The sequence below is a fragment of the Aquarana catesbeiana genome, linkage group LG09 (assembly GCF_042186555.1).
Source record: "Aquarana catesbeiana isolate 2022-GZ linkage group LG09, ASM4218655v1, whole genome shotgun sequence".
NCBI classification, from domain to species: domain Eukaryota; kingdom Metazoa; phylum Chordata; class Amphibia; order Anura; family Ranidae; genus Aquarana; species Aquarana catesbeiana.
Genome location: NC_133332.1, coordinates 157,154,639 through 157,171,340, shown reverse-complemented (window position 1 = coordinate 157,171,340; position 16,702 = coordinate 157,154,639). Strand labels below are relative to the sequence as shown.

The 16,702-nt window shown below is 40.7% G+C and overlaps 1 protein-coding gene across 2 annotated transcripts in view; it reads left to right on the top strand.

Moving 5' to 3' along the window:
* NRK (Nik related kinase) overlaps positions 1–16,702 on the top strand; it is a 402,914-nt gene that overhangs the window by 129,027 nt on the left and 257,185 nt on the right. For both annotated transcript variants that reach the window (XM_073599301.1, XM_073599300.1), the window contains exons 4-6: positions 1,385–1,510; positions 8,265–8,375; positions 12,907–12,997. In XM_073599301.1, the coding sequence (XP_073455402.1) occupies positions 1,385–1,510; positions 8,265–8,375; positions 12,907–12,997 (328 nt within the window). The remainder of the gene's footprint in view (positions 1–1,384; positions 1,511–8,264; positions 8,376–12,906; positions 12,998–16,702) is intronic.

The following is a 16,702-nucleotide window of genomic DNA, read 5'->3' as shown; positions in this document are numbered from 1 at the left end:
TATCACAATCAACATAGACTCTTCTTCACACAATAGCAGAGTTAATTAACACAAATAACAATGGGGATCTAATGACTCTTAGATCCCATAGTAGACTTATTTACAATACACATTTTAGCAGACAATAGACAGGTGTTGGAATTTACATCAGCATCTCCTAACAGTATCTGTCCCAGCATTATGAATCAGCCACTATTCCAATATGGCAAATCCAGGGTCCCCAGAGTCTGTGTGTCCTGGGGGACCAGGACCCGAATCCACAATAAGACCACCTCAAGAGTCCCCAGGCATACAGCTCACAAAGAGCACCGTTCCCCCAAATGCAAGGGCCCCCGATCGATCGGCAAGAGGCTAGCATACAGTCCCCTCCAAAAGTCTCTCTCCCAGCTAGGTCTGTCACAAGAGGCTTTGGAAAAGTCCTGGAGGCGAGCATGGGAGGAGGTGATGAGGGAGCCAGAGAGCAGGAGGTCTTGAGAGGAACGAAGAAAACGAGTAGGCTGGTATTTAGAGACTAGGCTAGCTGGGGACTAAATTGTGGATGGCTTTGTACGTAGTTGTTAGTATTTTGAATTTAATCCTTAGGCGGACTGGAAGCCAGTGGAGGGATTGACAGAGAGGAGTAGCAGAGACAGAGCGATTGGTAAGGTGGATGAGTCTGGCAGCAGCATTCATGATGGACTGAAGAGGTGATAGACTAAGCAGTATATCATAGCATCCAAGCTATTCATTTTCTTCCTATTTTATTTTATTTTTTTTTTAAATAAAATAATTACATATGAGCAAAAAGTGAGCCTGTGGTATCTCATCCAATCCATCTGCAAGAATTGTGAAACGCAATGAAAATAAACATTTGCAGAGCTATGGTTACAATTTGTGGTTCTTGTTCCTAAAACAAACATCTAGCATGTATTTAATAGGAATAAAAAACTTCCATTGAAAGCTTCAAAGCATTTAAGGATAATTTCACCCAGAAGTGATAGCTTACTTATTGATGGAACCTGGTAGGCTGAATTGGCTTCTGGCTTTTTATACTGTATGTCCTCACTACTACAACAGCAAAATCTTTCTTCCAGAGTTTCAAACTGTTCCAGTCCACCTGGGAAATTAGAGTTTTCACACCTACTTTTTGGGGGAGTGAGGCTCTCATTATAGTCGCACCCAGTAACCAGTGCAGATTACTCACCAATGCATTTCAAGACACTGTTGGGTGGTTTACTTCCAAAGCACATACCAAAAATGGCAATATTCAATTTAGGTGGGATGATGCTTAAAATGCACTTTAAAATGCTTGTTCTGGATGTTAGATGGGTTTTCTCAAAAACCACTATTACTGCACTGGCATATATAGCAAAATTGTGTTTTTTTTTGTTTTGTTTTTGTTTAGGAAGAAGAAGAAGAAATAAAACTTGAAATAAACATGCTGAAGAAGTACTCACATCACAGAAACATTGCTACGTACTATGGAGCGTTTGTCAGGAAAGGCTTAGCAGGCCAGGATGACCAACTCTGGGTAATTGAAAATAACACCTACATAGCATCATTAACCCCTTGCCAACCGTCTCCCGCCGATATACATCGGCAGAAGGCACGTACAGGCATGTTAACGTACCTGTATGTTGCCCTTTAAGACGCGGCATTGTGGGCGCGCATGCGCCTGCCGCAAGCTCCTTGAGTGTGATCGTCTCACGGAGAGGAAGAACGGGGAAATGCTGATGTAAACAAACATTTCCCCATTCTTCCTAGTGACAGGACACTGATCACCGCTCCCTATGATCGGGAGTGGTGATCAGTGTCGTGTCACACATAGCCCATCCCCCCCACAGTTAGAATAACTCCCTAGGACACACTTAACCCCTGCAGCGCCCCCTAGTGGTTAACCTCTTCACTGCCAGTCACATTTACACAGTAATCAGTGCATTTTTAATCGCACTGATTGCTGTATAAATGTGAATGGTCCCAAAATAGAGCCAAAAGTGTCCGATCTGTCCGCCATAATGTCACAGTCACGATAAAAAGATCGCTGCAATTACTAGTAAAAAAAAAAAAATTATTAATAAAATACCATAAAACTATCTCCTATTTTGTAGACGCTATAACTTTTGCGCAAACCAATCAATAAACGCTTATTTTTTTTTACCAAAAATACGTAGAACAATACGTATCGGCCTAAACTGAGGAAAAATTTTTTTTATATATTTTTTGGGGATATTTATTATAGCAAAAAGTAAAAAATATTAAAATATATAATATTATATTAATCTATTATATTATATTATATAATAGTAAAATATTTTTTTCAAAATTGTCGCTCTTTTTTTGTTTATAGCGCAAAAAATAAAAACCGCAGGAGGTGATCAAATACCACCAAAAGAAAGCTCTATTTGTGGGGAAAAAAAAGGACGTCAATTTTGTTTGGGAACCACATCGCACGACTGTGCAATTGTCAGTTAAAGAGACGCAGTGCCGAATCGCAAAAAATGCTCTGGTCTTTGGGCAGCCAAATGGTCCGGGGCTGAAGTAGTTAATGTTATTTACTTAGTGGATCCATGTGCATTATCCAGTTCCATGAAGGATCTGATAATTTGATGTGCCTATTATATTTATATACTAAATAAGGCCACTTAACAGGTTCTGGGCATACAAACAATAGGATAATATGGCGCACTCAGGATATGGCTGAATACTACTGGCAACAAGGGGGTGGGCTGGGCAATCAAACTGGTCAATAGAATAAGTCCATATATGTGAATATGTCCATGTGAGGAGAATAATATGCTGTCTTTAGGAAGCTGCCAGTTGAAAAGTTAGAAGAGACTCTGGAACATAGTAAAAGACAAAAAACAGCGCCCTCTAAATGCAGCACGTTAACTATTTTAATAGTAAAAAGTAAGATTACAAACACTCACAAACGAGCATCATTTTTCCAGCATGAACGTATATAATATAGGTTATCAGTGGCTGGTGGAGGCGATCTGCTGTCTGACTACAATCCAGCTGCACTGTTGGCTCAAAGTGGAGCGAGGATCGGTGATGCTCTGTGAGGACGTCACTTCCGGGAACTAAGTCGGCAGGCAGGGCTTCGCGTTCGGAGCATGCGTGCTCCTTCCTCAGGCTTTGCTGGTGGCCATCTTGGTGTAGGCTAATATACCATACAGGGGAGGGGAACTGAACGACTAGTACGCTCAGTAACCATAGCGAGTGATGGAACACAGCTTAATAACACGGCAATACTATCTTTTAGAGAACACGGCAATACTATCTTTTAGAAAACACAGCAATACACTAAGGTCATATTGTCTTTTTAAAAAAACATAATAACAATATTATCTATAAAAACACAGAATAATAGCGCGGCTGTAATATGGCATTATCCACCACTACTCAACAACTATAAACCAAATCACCACACCTACAACAGACGACCAATGGAACCATGATAGTCCGACACTATATCCATGAAGAATAATAATAATGATTTAAAAATGATAATTTAAAAAAAAGGAAGGCAACCTATAATAATATACTGAACTGTACTAAACTATACCGGGCTATATTAAACTATATTAGGAGTCTTGTATTATGTACATGTAGCGGTGTGTTGCCACTAACATCCCCCATGTCACCCTGCTGCCAAACCTCCATCTATCCCTTCTGAGACAATGAACAGTCATTTGCGTTGTTTTGTTTTATTTATTGGGGGATATAATTTGGTTGGGGGAAAGGAAATATGGGATGCCCATAGAACGATTTCTGCCAGAAAGAAAGGTTGAGCCGTGAGGTACTGATGCACACATAATATATACAGTCACTTCCCCTGCATAACACCATGCAGACCATTACCCCTCCTCTGCGTATCTCTCACCCTCCTGCACAAACTTCCACTGTAGATCATTCTTCCTGTCACATCATCCTCTTCACTGGCAAATGAGAGCACTCTGAACAGTCCCAGTTGCTGGCTGATATTTGTTGTGCTATTACTAGGCCAGAGGTCTGTAGTACCTCTCCCTGGCGGCCTAGTAATTTAGTAACGTGCTGATGGACTACTGTTCCAAGCAAGTCTGGCGTGCAAATCCTGTGCCCTCAGGCCACATCAATTTGACACATTCCCCACAGTCTCTCCTCTGGCATGCCTAATCCTGAACTCCACTGTGGTCCACTCACCGACCTTCTCCTGCCTCGAGTTCATGATGGAGAACTTTAACTGGACATACGTTCCGACAGCTTCTCCAACCCCTGTGGTCCCAGACCACCTCATCCATGACCGTGTAAGGATGAGGATACTTCATCTATGACCGTGTAAAGATGAAGATGAATCCTTCCCAGCTCTCCCGGGCTCCTCGCACCCCCCCCCAGATGGGGATGGGGCCCTGCTGCTGCCTAGTACTCCATTTTCCATGTCTCCTGGGCCAACAACTCCCCCCAGTGGCCTGTTACCTCAGCTTATATGGGAGGCCTGCCGTCTGCCAATTCCAGTTGGGGATTGATCAGGGCACCTCACATGAGCTTCCTGCCACTCCAGTTCTAGGCCCTGCCCCCTGTTCCAGAACATTCTCCCTGGAAGCAGGGGAGGCACCTCAGAACTAGAGAACAGGTAGTCGCACCCACTGCTGCACTAACCATTCCCTGCCCCCAGATCAAAACAAACAGGTCTAGCCTAAAGCATAGGCCTGCCTAAATTTATCTGTACTGGCAGTCTCCCTGACAAAAAATCCTCACTCTAGCACCTACCTATGGTAGAGAGTGCTACATACAATAAACACCCATTTATACTGGCATTTATTAAAAAGAAAGATTTCAATGGCCATAAAATCTATAATTTATCAATGAATTCCCTAAAAGGGGATTTATTGATAAATTATTATTTTATGGCCATTAAAATCTCTCTTTTTAATAAATGCCAGTATAAATGCAAGTTTTTTGTACACAATACAAGACTCCTAATATAGTTTAATATAGCCCAATATAGTTTAGTACAGTTCAGAATACAGTGGAACGTTGGATTATGAGCACAATCCGTTCCATTAGAATGCTTGTAATCCAAAGCACTCGCATATCAAAGCGAGTTTCCCCATAGAAGTTAATGGAAACTAAGATAATTTGTTCCACATTCTATTGCATGCAATACCACATGTGGCCAGAGGTGGGGGGGCGTTGCAGAGTCTCAGAAATACTCGGGGATAGCTCGGCTGAACTAGGAAAGCCTCAGAAGGGCTCGGAGACACTCGGGAATGAAGTATTTCCGAGCGTTTCTGAGTATTTCTGAACGGCTCCGGACCGTTCTGAGCGTCACCACCGCCCCCGCACCTCTGGCCAAATGCGGTACTGCACACCCCATTAGCTTGAATTCTGCTTGTTTTGCGAGACAACACTCGCAAACCGAATCAGAATTTTAAAAAATAAGTTGCTCGTCTTTCAAAACGCTTGTTAACTGTGTTACTCGTTAACCAAGGTTTCACTGTATTATAATAATAATAATAATAATGTATTTTATTTATAGTGTGCTTTTCGTCAAAAGATCTCAAAGTGCTACAGGTTAAAACAAAAAGGAAAATTGAACAATTTATACAATGAAACAAACATCTAAAATGGACAAAAGGCTTTGCTAAAAAGAAATGTCATAAGACCTTTTTTTTAAAACAGTCAGTAGATTGAGGAGCCCTCAAGGTGTCAGGTAGTGCATTCCACAGGCATGGGGCAGTTGCACAAAAGGTTGTCTTCCTATTTTTAAATGATCATTTTTAAATCATTACTATTATTCTTAATGGATATAGTGTCTGACTATCATGGTTCCATTGGTCGTCTGTTGTAGGTGTGGTGGTTTGGTTTATAGTTGTTGAGTAATGGTGGATAATGCCATATTACAGCCGCGCTATTATGCTGTGTTTTTATAGATAATATTGTTATTATGTTTTTTTAAAAAGGACAGTACGTCTTTAGTGTATTGCCATGTTTTTTAAAAGATAGTATTGCCGTGTTCTCTAAAAGATAGTATTGCCGTGTTGCTGTGTGTGTGTATGTTAAGCTGTGTTCCATCACTCGCTATGGTTACTGGGCATTTTAATCATTCAGTTCCCCTCCCCTGTATGGTATATTAGCCTACACCAAGATGGCCACCAGCAAAGACTGAGGAAGGAGCACACATGCTCTGAACGCGAAGCACCGCCCGCCAACTCTGTTCCCAGAAGTGACGTCATCACAGAGCATCGCCAATTTTAGCTCCGCTGTGAGCCAACAGAGCAGCTGGATTGTAGCCGGACAGCAGATCGCCTCCACCAGCCAGTGATGCCCAGCACTATCCCGGAACAGCGTGGATGAAACTTAACTTATATTATATACACCCATGCTGGAAAAATGTTGCTTGTTTGTGAGTGTTTTTAATCTTACATTTTACTATTAAAATAGTTAACTCGCTGCATTTAGAGGGCACTGTTCTTTGTCTTTAACAGGTTCTGGGCAGACTGAGCCTTTTAAGTGTATTTCTACTTTTACAGACAAATTAGGATAATACCAACTTAATATTGGTTGCACGTTCTCACTCATTTATCATAACTTATTAATATTTAATAAGTTAATTTAATAAAAATAAATATTTAAAAATTGCTACTTACATTTTTACTTGCTCCTTTTTTTAAAAAAAAAAGCCGAAGCTGAAGTGTTTTCAGTGTAGTGAAGTGTATTAAAGTAGAACTGAAGCCAAATTTTTTTTATTGTGGATAGCGTAGGGAAGAGTTATAACACCTGTCTTTTTGGCATCTGCAACCCATTGAAAAGTCTTCCCTTCACTTCCTGTCCTATAGTCACAACAGGAGGTTAGGAAATCCCTCCAAACTGAAGAAAATCCCTGGTAGTAACCAAAGTCATCAGAGTTGATGTCCCAGTGGGAAGATTTTTGCCCTATTTCTGTTCTCGTGACCACTCACAATGTGGGATTTTCTTTCACTTTCAGTCACCAGAAAAAAAAGGGTGAAACTCCCTGACAGGTGTTGTAATCCCTCTCCACTCTATGTAAAACTAAATAAAAGTTTTCTGTCAGTCATACCTTAAAGTGGAGGGCCACCGTGGAAAAAAAATTCCACCAAAAATCCTAAAAAAATTAAAAAAAAAAAAACAATTTGTAAAAAAAAAAAAATGTTTATACTTACCTAAACCCTTGTTGCTAGGCAGTCTTCCTAATCTGCCTCTTCCTATTCCACGGCCTGTTCTTCTCCTCGGTGAGCGGCCCCGTTGTCCACTGTGTGTGTTCCCAGAACACCACGGGGCCATTCACAGATCGCCACGCCGCTCGCGCGTTCGCAGTAGGAAAATGGCAGTGAAGCCGCAAGGCTTCACTGCCTGTTTCCCTTACCTAGGATGGCGGTGCCGGGACCTGAGAGCCGAGTGACGGGTCGGCCTTGGGCGGCCGACATTGCAGGCAACAAGGACAGGTAAGTCTACTTATTTAAAGTCAGCAGCTACAGTGTTTATAACTGCTGACTTAAAATTTCTTTTTTAACTGGCCAGAATCCCGCTTTAAGGAGGCGGAGGAGTTTTTGTATCATAAATAACCCGCGTCTATACTGTGCTGCCACATCTCATTCTTACTTGTAAACGTGATCTGAACACTTATAATAAAGGGTTAAAGATCTCAGGGCTTGTGTCCTGCATTGTATGTTAATGATGGAAGCTCAATCTTTCCCCATTTTTCCCCCCTCCACTTTCACTTTTAAATTGTTCAGAATAGCTTGTAGTCTGTCCAAAGGCCTACTCCAAAGAAATTAGAAAGGTAAGAAATATTTTAAAAAAACACAAATATAGATTGGGGTAGTCGCAATTTTGATGTGAACATACATCATGCATCACGTACAGCCTGTTTGAAAACTTTTTTTTTTTTAGTTAGTTACTGAACAGGTTGAAGAAAGTAAAAAAAAAAAAAAAAAAAAAACAGCTAGGATACAGATAAAATGGGAATCCATAACCACAGCACAATACCAATGTCTACAAGCACAGGTTTATTTTTTCCCTCTCTCCTAATTTACCAAGCTACTTTCAAGAGTGCAGCCTTCTTGTAAAAGGTCAAACACCCATAGTGCTATTTGGAAGTAATAACTTTGTTTCAGGTCATGTTGCCTAAATGGAATAGCAAGACCTACAGTTCATGTTTACGAAGAATCCAACTTTCTAAGCGTTTTCCCTGAAGTTTATAAAACAAACTACAATGAAGTCGTCACCCGAGGTATATTTTTCTGTGGGCATTGCTGCTGGATAAAATGTATTGTCTCTTACAGCTGGTAATGGAATACTGTGGAGCAGGGTCTGTTACAGACTTGGTGAAAAAGACAAAAGGGAACTGCTTTAAGGAAGACTGGATTGCATATATTTGCAGAGAAGTTCTAAGGGTGAGCTCCTACATTTTAATGTAAAAGACTGAATAAATAATTGTATATAAATAGGCAAAGGTGTTTACCATTATTTATCTATACTTCTAAACAATGCTATGCTAAGCACTTGTGAATATGAATGCTTTTTTATAGTAGAACCTCCATTTTCCAACCTTCTATTTTTTGTCTTACTGGGGGAGCACTCATGTATCCATTAACTGGATCCAGGCTCTGCACTATTTATTCTGCATTAGCTTAAAGCAGTGACCTCCAAACTGGGACCCTTTCCTGCCACTAATACAATGATGGGGCATCATTCATCCCACTGATGCCAATGATGGTGCATCATTCATCCCACTGATGCCAATGATGGGGCATCATTCATCCCACTGATGCCAATGATGGGGCATCATTCAGCCCACTGATGCTAGTAATGGGGTACTATTCCGCCCACTGATAATGATAGGGCAATACTTCTCAAACTGACACTAGCGACTAGGGCACTATTCCTCCCACTGACACCAACAGTTCAGCACTATTCCTGCCACTGGTACCAATTATGAGGCACTCTTCCAACCACTAATACCAATTATGAGGCGTTGTTCCTCCTCCTACGGACCACAGAATGTAATTTTTTGAAATTTTTATACTCCTACTAACCACCAAGCCTGAGGCAATGTTTACTCCTGCTGACGCCAAGGCATTTTCTACTTCCACTGGCCACGGTCCCATCCTCCTCAAGTCTGAACGACAGTAAATCAGCCCTTTGTTTAGAGTGTTTGGAGACCCCTGGCTTGAAGTAACAGTCTGAGGGAATACCTGCCACTTCTGGGTATGTGGGAGCATATGACTTGCTCAGCTGTGACAGATACCGGACCTAGAAGCCAATCGCTAGGCCTAACACTGGGGGAATGTTATCTCAGGTCACTGACAGCCAATTTCAGGGGTAGATGAGCAAGAAGCTATGGGAAAGCAGAGATAAGATATGGGGGGGGGGGGGGGGGATGCCCTTTGCAGAAACACTCAGTTTGCTCTACCTGGATTATTGATTCATACATTTAAAGGAGGTGCACAGGGGATGGTAGGTGTAGACCACAATTATAGCCAAATATTCAGCCTGTTTTCAAACTCCTTTCTAATTGCTTTTCCAGAATTCCCATACTTATCCTAAGAGATGTAGCATGCATCTCTGCTCTTCTTCATGATCTTAATTTTCTCTATCTGCTATTGAATCTCATTTTACAAAACAGCTCACCTCAATGGCCATAATTTAGATTATTCTTACCAGTAATTAGTTTTAATGACAGCCCACGAACCCAGAAGATCACCTACCAACATGAAGCAGAGTTTTAAAATCCTCCACCCTATCGAATCTTTTCAGTGTTTTGCAAAGAACAAGGTACAGGTACAAAATTATTATTTTTATAAATATAAAAGAAGGATTTACCCTGGGCTGTCATGGACAAATCACAGAAAGGCAATTATAGGTAACACTTTCAATTTCATCCTCCACAAAATTTATGAGCTAAGAAATGTAGATAACCAACTACAAAGCAGCAGTTCTAAATTATTTATGAACTCAACTATTAGAATAAAGTGCAACCCTTGCAGCCCTGGCTGGAAGATTCCTCCATCCAACATATACAGAGCACAGATGGATGAATCTCTGCAGGTCTAATCTTTTCTGACAGCAGCTTGAACCAGCTGTCAAAATACCCAAACAGCGGCTGCATCTAATTGGATGCAGCTGCTCTTTGGTCAACAATTTTCTGCCTGGCTCATTCAATTTTTCAATCAAAACAGGTCAAATTGGGATGGGGGGTCCACATGGCTACCTACCAAATACATTTAATCTGGTTCATCAGGAAAAAGCTGAAATTCAAACAGTGTATTGGTCAGTTTTACACTACAGGTGTGAAAATCCATTTCCTTCACAAAGACAACTTTGTATCTAGTAAGATTTCAATCTAGGGGAAAGATAAGGCCTACAATAAAGCTTACACAGCACACTGTAGTAGGAAGATAAGGTCTTGTATGCAACCAACATATTCCACAGTTTAGTGTAAGAATGAGTCCTAGTATGAAACCCACACAAAAAAGCCTGTTGGGAGGATCAGGATACTCTGCCCACAATCAAGTGAAAGCATGGGGCATAGCATACATTCTACCTAGCCTACGGTCTAACAAGATGAGGCCTAGCATACAGCTTAACTATTTAAGTCTAGTAGGAAGAGTAGGTTTAACAGTAAGCCATTCCAGGCCAGTCTAGTTGAAGTCTAGTCTAGTTGAAGGATGAGGCTTTTTTATTTTTACTATAATGTTACGTTCTGAGCTTGCACGCCTGGTCTATTGGAATGATGCCTAGCATACAGCTTATGTTGCCCACAGTCCAGTGAGATAAGTCGCAGCATACAGCCTTCCCTAATAACAGTCTAGTGACATGATGCCTTGCACACACAGCCTAACCTAACCCAGACTATAGTAAACAAATGACGTCTAGCATTCAGCTAGCCCAGGTTAATTTAGTGGCAAGTTGAAGCTTAGTTTACCACCTAAGATACTGACAGACTAGTGGGAGGATGAGACCTAGCTTACAGCCTAAGAAGTCCACAGTCTAGTAGGTGCATGTATGTTGTAATATGTTTCCTAAGTCACACTACAAAGACATTAAAATGGTTGCTTGTCTCAGTGATTTACAACCAACTTTTACTAAAACCTGGTCAGTGGACCTGGGGCATGAGATCTCCACTAAGGACTGGCAGACTTATTTCATATTTACACACAAATCTTTCATTTCCTGCTATGTTCAGGAGAAGACATTTAAAATCTTTTCACACTTCATGGGGCTTTCCCTTCCACTCCTAGCATGTGTTGGAGGTGTGGTCGAGAGAGGGGTACTTATAGCCACATCTGGTGGGACTGCTTCAAAGTACATCCATTTTGGCAGCCTATTTTTTATATTCATAATCAGATGTACAATTAATCCATACGACCCTCCCTGGAAATAGCTTTATTCTCTATATTGCCTGGATTGGTGGCTTCCCAGAAAAGAAGCCTTTCAGACCCCTTTCACACTGGGAGGTGTTTTTCAGAGGCTTTAGCGCTACAAATAGCGCCGGTAAAGCGCCTGAAAAATGCCTCATCTGCAGTCCCAGTGTGAAAGCCCGAGTGCTTTCACACTGGGGTGCTGCGCTGGCAGACTTTAAAAAAAAGTCCTGCAAGCAGCACCGCTCCTGCCCATTGAAATGAATGGGCACCGCTGCCCAAGTGCATGTAAAGCCTTCGGCAGAGGCTCTACACGGCGCATTTAACCCTTTCCTCTGCCACTAGCGAGGGGTTAAAAGCGCCCCCCGCTTGCATTTGAAAAGCTCAGCTAAAACGATGGTAACGCAGTCGCAGTCGTGGCTGCAATGTGAAAGGGCAATTAATGTTTTTTTCCTTTTGGCAGCTAGACAAGGTATATCAAGAAACAATAGCCTCGACACTGAACATTTGACAAATTCAAAACGCTTTGGTAAATATAGATTCATTTTTCCTTGTCTGACTCCCTCAAAATATTTTGTTTTCTCTTTGGGGACCGGTCTCTCCTTCCCCAGTGGTTGACTGAAATTAAGGACTTTTTTTTATAGATTTAGGTTTACTTTTGTAGGACGGGATCCCCTTCCTGGTGGGGACTTTCTTCCCATTTTCCTCATATTTTCCCTGGCCTTGGGGCCTCTTCCCGGGTCATGCTTTTTATCCTCCCTGGCTCTTTATTCTCTTTCTCCGCTTACTTGTTCTTCCTACTATATGACCTCGTCTTTTTCTTTTCTTCTTGTTTTCCCAATGGGATATAACCATTCTACGATTATTGCAGTTTGACTATGCCTGCCATCCTTGAACCTATTTCTTTGGGATACTGGTTTATATACTTATCATACATACTTACTGGTCTTCGTCACATATGTTTGATTTACCATATGATACTTCTTGTTACTTCTGTACCATGTCTGTACCATGTACCATGTCTGTATATGGACAAATGCTTCAACCTTGTTGGATTTCAATCTTATTCATCTACCAATGTTCATCTCATTGGCTCATTTCTGTGCTGTTTTGATTTACTGACCACTTAATAAAAACATATTTGACTATGAAAGGTTATGTGTTAATACTTAGGTGTAAAACAAAAATTGAATTAAATGTATATTAAAATTGTAAAGATCTGTGACGATTTTAAAGTGGGCCTAGATGAGCTCCTGCAAGTCCAGTTTCATGCCACTTTCTGCAAAGTTACAATGTTGCAATCTGATGACTAGGGTAGAGAAGACTAAAAGAAAATGTTTTCTCCTGCATGCAGCAGACTGATGACACCTCAGTCTAAGCAAAGTTGCTTGAATGAAGCTTAAGAATTGCTTTTGAATGATGAAATTTCAATGTTAAATTAATCTAGCTCTGAGCTGTTTTATCTGCTACCATACTACACTCCTACCAGAACTGTGAGTTATATACTGCTATATGCAGCTTCCAATTTTCTGCAGAGTAAATGCTAAATCAGTTCTCTTTTCAGGGTCTGGCTCACCTGCATGCTCACCATGTAATCCATCGAGATATTAAAGGTCAAAATGTTCTTCTCACAGAAAATGCAGAAGTGAAGCTTGGTAAGTTTAAATCTCGCAAATGCACATACTGGGAGTCCACAGACTTTAATCCCATTAAAACAAAAACAATGTATTTTGGTAAATATAATTTTCCTTTTGTATTATTTTTATGAAAGCTACAGCTAAGTGAAACATTTTTCAACATACAGGCACTTAGCACAGTAAATAAATTTGCCTTACTTGTCAAAAGTAGGTTTTGAGTTGCTTTCTTCTCATAAGCAAAACATGCCAAACTAAAGTGTATGTAAACTCTAACAAAGTATTTTGTTTGCTCCTTTTTTGGTCTGTTAAATGCAATTGAAGTGTTTTGTTATAACTGTACAATAAGTGCATTCCTTAAACTTATAAAAATAGAAAATAAAATAGATTCTACACATTATGTATATAAATTCAATTCATCTGTCCATCCAATCTGGAAATTTGCACAGACCTGTCAGTCTATACATCCAGGCTGACTTCCTTACTCTTCTATGTGTAAAAGACTGTAAACAATTCCCGCTCCTGGTTCCTGTGCCACCGAACACTCTTCAAGGTGAGTTATTGAGCGATATTAATGACACGGAGGATAGACCCTCCCAAAAGGGCCTGGATTCTGAAAAAAAAACAACGTACTTGACATTTTTTTGCAAGAAAAATTAGGTCACTACCTTGCTTCTAACCTGTAATGGGACAATACATTAGCAGCAGAAATCCACTCTACTGCTCTCTCTTCCTATCACCATAATACTTGTCAGCACTGTACATACTGTATACCTGATTTGCTCCAAGTCAGGGTTGGTGCAAGGATTTTTGTCTACATAAGTGAAGGTGCATTTTGGTTAACAGGCCCTGAGTCATGGAGCCCAGTGCCGAAAAAAAATTCTGGCATTCGGCTCCACTAACTTGCCTAGCAGGGGGACACTAGTGTGGGCACTTGGGGGCAATTGCCCCAAATCTCTAGTGAGGTACCCAGGGTCACAAATACCATAAATTCACCCTCTGTAGCAGCCAGCATCTCTATGAGATGGGGGGTTTAAGAGGATACTGTATGTGCTAGGGGGCTATTTTGGCAGGGTAGAGGACTTGTGCTAAAAGGGGGGTTGGCTATGAAAATATGACACCCAGCACAAGTCCCCTCCCCTCCCAAAGTACCCCCTAGCACACACACTATTCTCTTACACCCCCCAAATCATTACAACTTGCCTTCCTTCCCTATGTTTTCTCCCCTGCAAGTCTCTTGTTGTATATTCACTGCTCACCCCCTCCTGGCGCCCTCAGGCAACTGCTTAAACTGCCTATTGCTTGCAACGGCCCTGCTCCAAGTGGTGCCTCTCCCCTCCCAGTTTGAGTACAGTGGATTAGAAAAGGCTAATACTATTCAGATTCATAGATTTAAATATGCTTTTAAATATGTTTCACTATTTTAATTGAATAAACACTGGGAACAAGAGGTACAAGCTTGGTGATGTACTGAATAAGGCCAACCTCACAGCTGCCCTACTCTACAGAAAAAGATGACCTTTCATTAATCCTATACTATGCATAACAGCTTGAAACAGATTAAATGTCTGCAGTGATATCTCCATAAATTGGATTCAAATGACTAAAATGTTAAGGAGAACACAAACATAACCATTTTTCCTAGCTCTGCCAATATGTGGCTCATGCAGAGAACAGTCATATTGTGTATACTACAGAAACTACAAGAAAACAATGAGGATGGGAACTTTGGAACAGCGGAAGAGAAAAATGGAGGATTAGTGATTATGTTTGAAGAAATTGAAAGCATAGTCTATGGGAAGTTATTTTTTAAGAGTGCTTAAAAAAAATTTAAGTGATGGTAATTGCAGTGCTTTCAAAATGTCTGGCAAAAACCATATGACTTGCAAGCTTTTCAGGCTTAAGAAAACTATACTGTGATAAAACAATAGCAGGTATAAAAATACTAAACACCAAATTAAATAAACACTTTAATAGATTCTGAAACAGACTGAATATTTGTTAGCAACCAAAGAAATAAGATTGGTTTAGTTAAGCTAGCTTTAAGTTTCACTCATTTGTTTCTTTGGAGCTCTGTTAAATAAACTGACAAACATTTTTTTGGGTTATTGCTCTTGTAAGCATTGTAAAAACAATTTATTACTAAACAATTTTGTATATTTATTTTATTAAAGTATGGGAATGTTTATTTTATCTTCTCTTTATTCCCCTTCTTCCCCAACCCCAACTATAAAGTACACTCCCATAAACAGCTTTTTTATAATTTGAGAAATACATGTTAAAGTGTTTACTGTAAATATGAGGATTATGGGCAGCCATTTTTGTTGGTTACATATGCATACAGTAAGGCCTTGTTCACACTGAGCATACTTAGGCATATGCCCATGGAGGGGCGTGTTTACCTACACAGGTGCACAAGTGTTCAGTAAATCCCCCTGCAGGTAATCCCATTGATGTTAGTTGGGGTGCAGCAGCTGCATGGACATAGATGCTGCTACCAATCTGACATCCATGCAGTTGCATAGCCCCAAAGGCACACTGTCTGCAGAACACCTGTGCAGCCCCATGCAGGTAAACAAGGTCCTCCACAGGCATATGCTTTAGTATGCCCTGAGTGAATAAGGCCTAAAATAGGCCCAATCTATAGAATTCCACTTTGCATGGAAGCATGGCTCCCTTTCCCATCACTGGTGACCTTTTGTTACTGCTTGTATAAGTGAGATCCAATGGAAATCCCACCTACATCAGCACAGGGGGATAAAGTGTAAACAAAAGAACAAAAACATAATATATTGCAGTGTATCAGCCCTGAAGTCGGCCATAAATGGATTAAATCTCGACTGGTTCAGCAGGCACCATTGTAAATAAGGGAAATTGGCAGTGGAGCCTGCAGGCTTCACCGCCGGCTTCCTACTGCGCATGTGCGAGTCGTGCGGTGCTTTGTGAATGGCCCGTTGTCTTCTGGGACACACACACACACAGGTTCCAGAAGGCAGCGGGGTGAAGGAGGAAATGAAGCTGTGGGCCGCGGCCAAGGTAGAATGGAAGTACACTCAGTACTTCACATAAGGTAAGTAAAATAAAAAAAATAAAAAAATCATTATCTAAAATTGAGTGGTGGAGGGGTGGTCATTCCTTTAAGAACAAGTTGTAAAATAGGGTGGAACTCCACTTTAAGAGCATCTAAACACACGTTAATACTAGACGTATTCCCACGCTAGTACATTCTAATGGCCAGAGCTCTGGTCAATAGAATGTATTAATGGCAGACGCACGATCGCTCATAAATATGTATGAATGTGCATGCAAAAATGCATTTACTGCGTTTTTGCTTCTGCTAAACTCCTGTAGATTAAAAAAAGCATCAATAGAATACAATGTGCATGAAGCCTTAGGGTTTATGTGCTAAAATCAACAAGTTCCCTCAACGTAGCTATAAAACAGTTTTTTGTTTGTTTGTTTTTGTTTTTTTAATTCAATGAAAAGCAGATTTAGCAGGCTTCTTGGAGGGCTTCTGCATACCATTATAGCCTTTTTCAGGTGATCCTGTTCTCCAAAATGCCTCATTCTTTAGCACAAATGATATATTACATTAATATAAGCTAAACTTGTCATTAAAGCCCTGTTTCAGGAGCTGTATTCTGTCCGAAGGCAAGTTCCGGATTTCTATTGTCTAGGGTCAGACACCACACTGAGCACACATTCCAGAACTGCTCTCTGAAGACT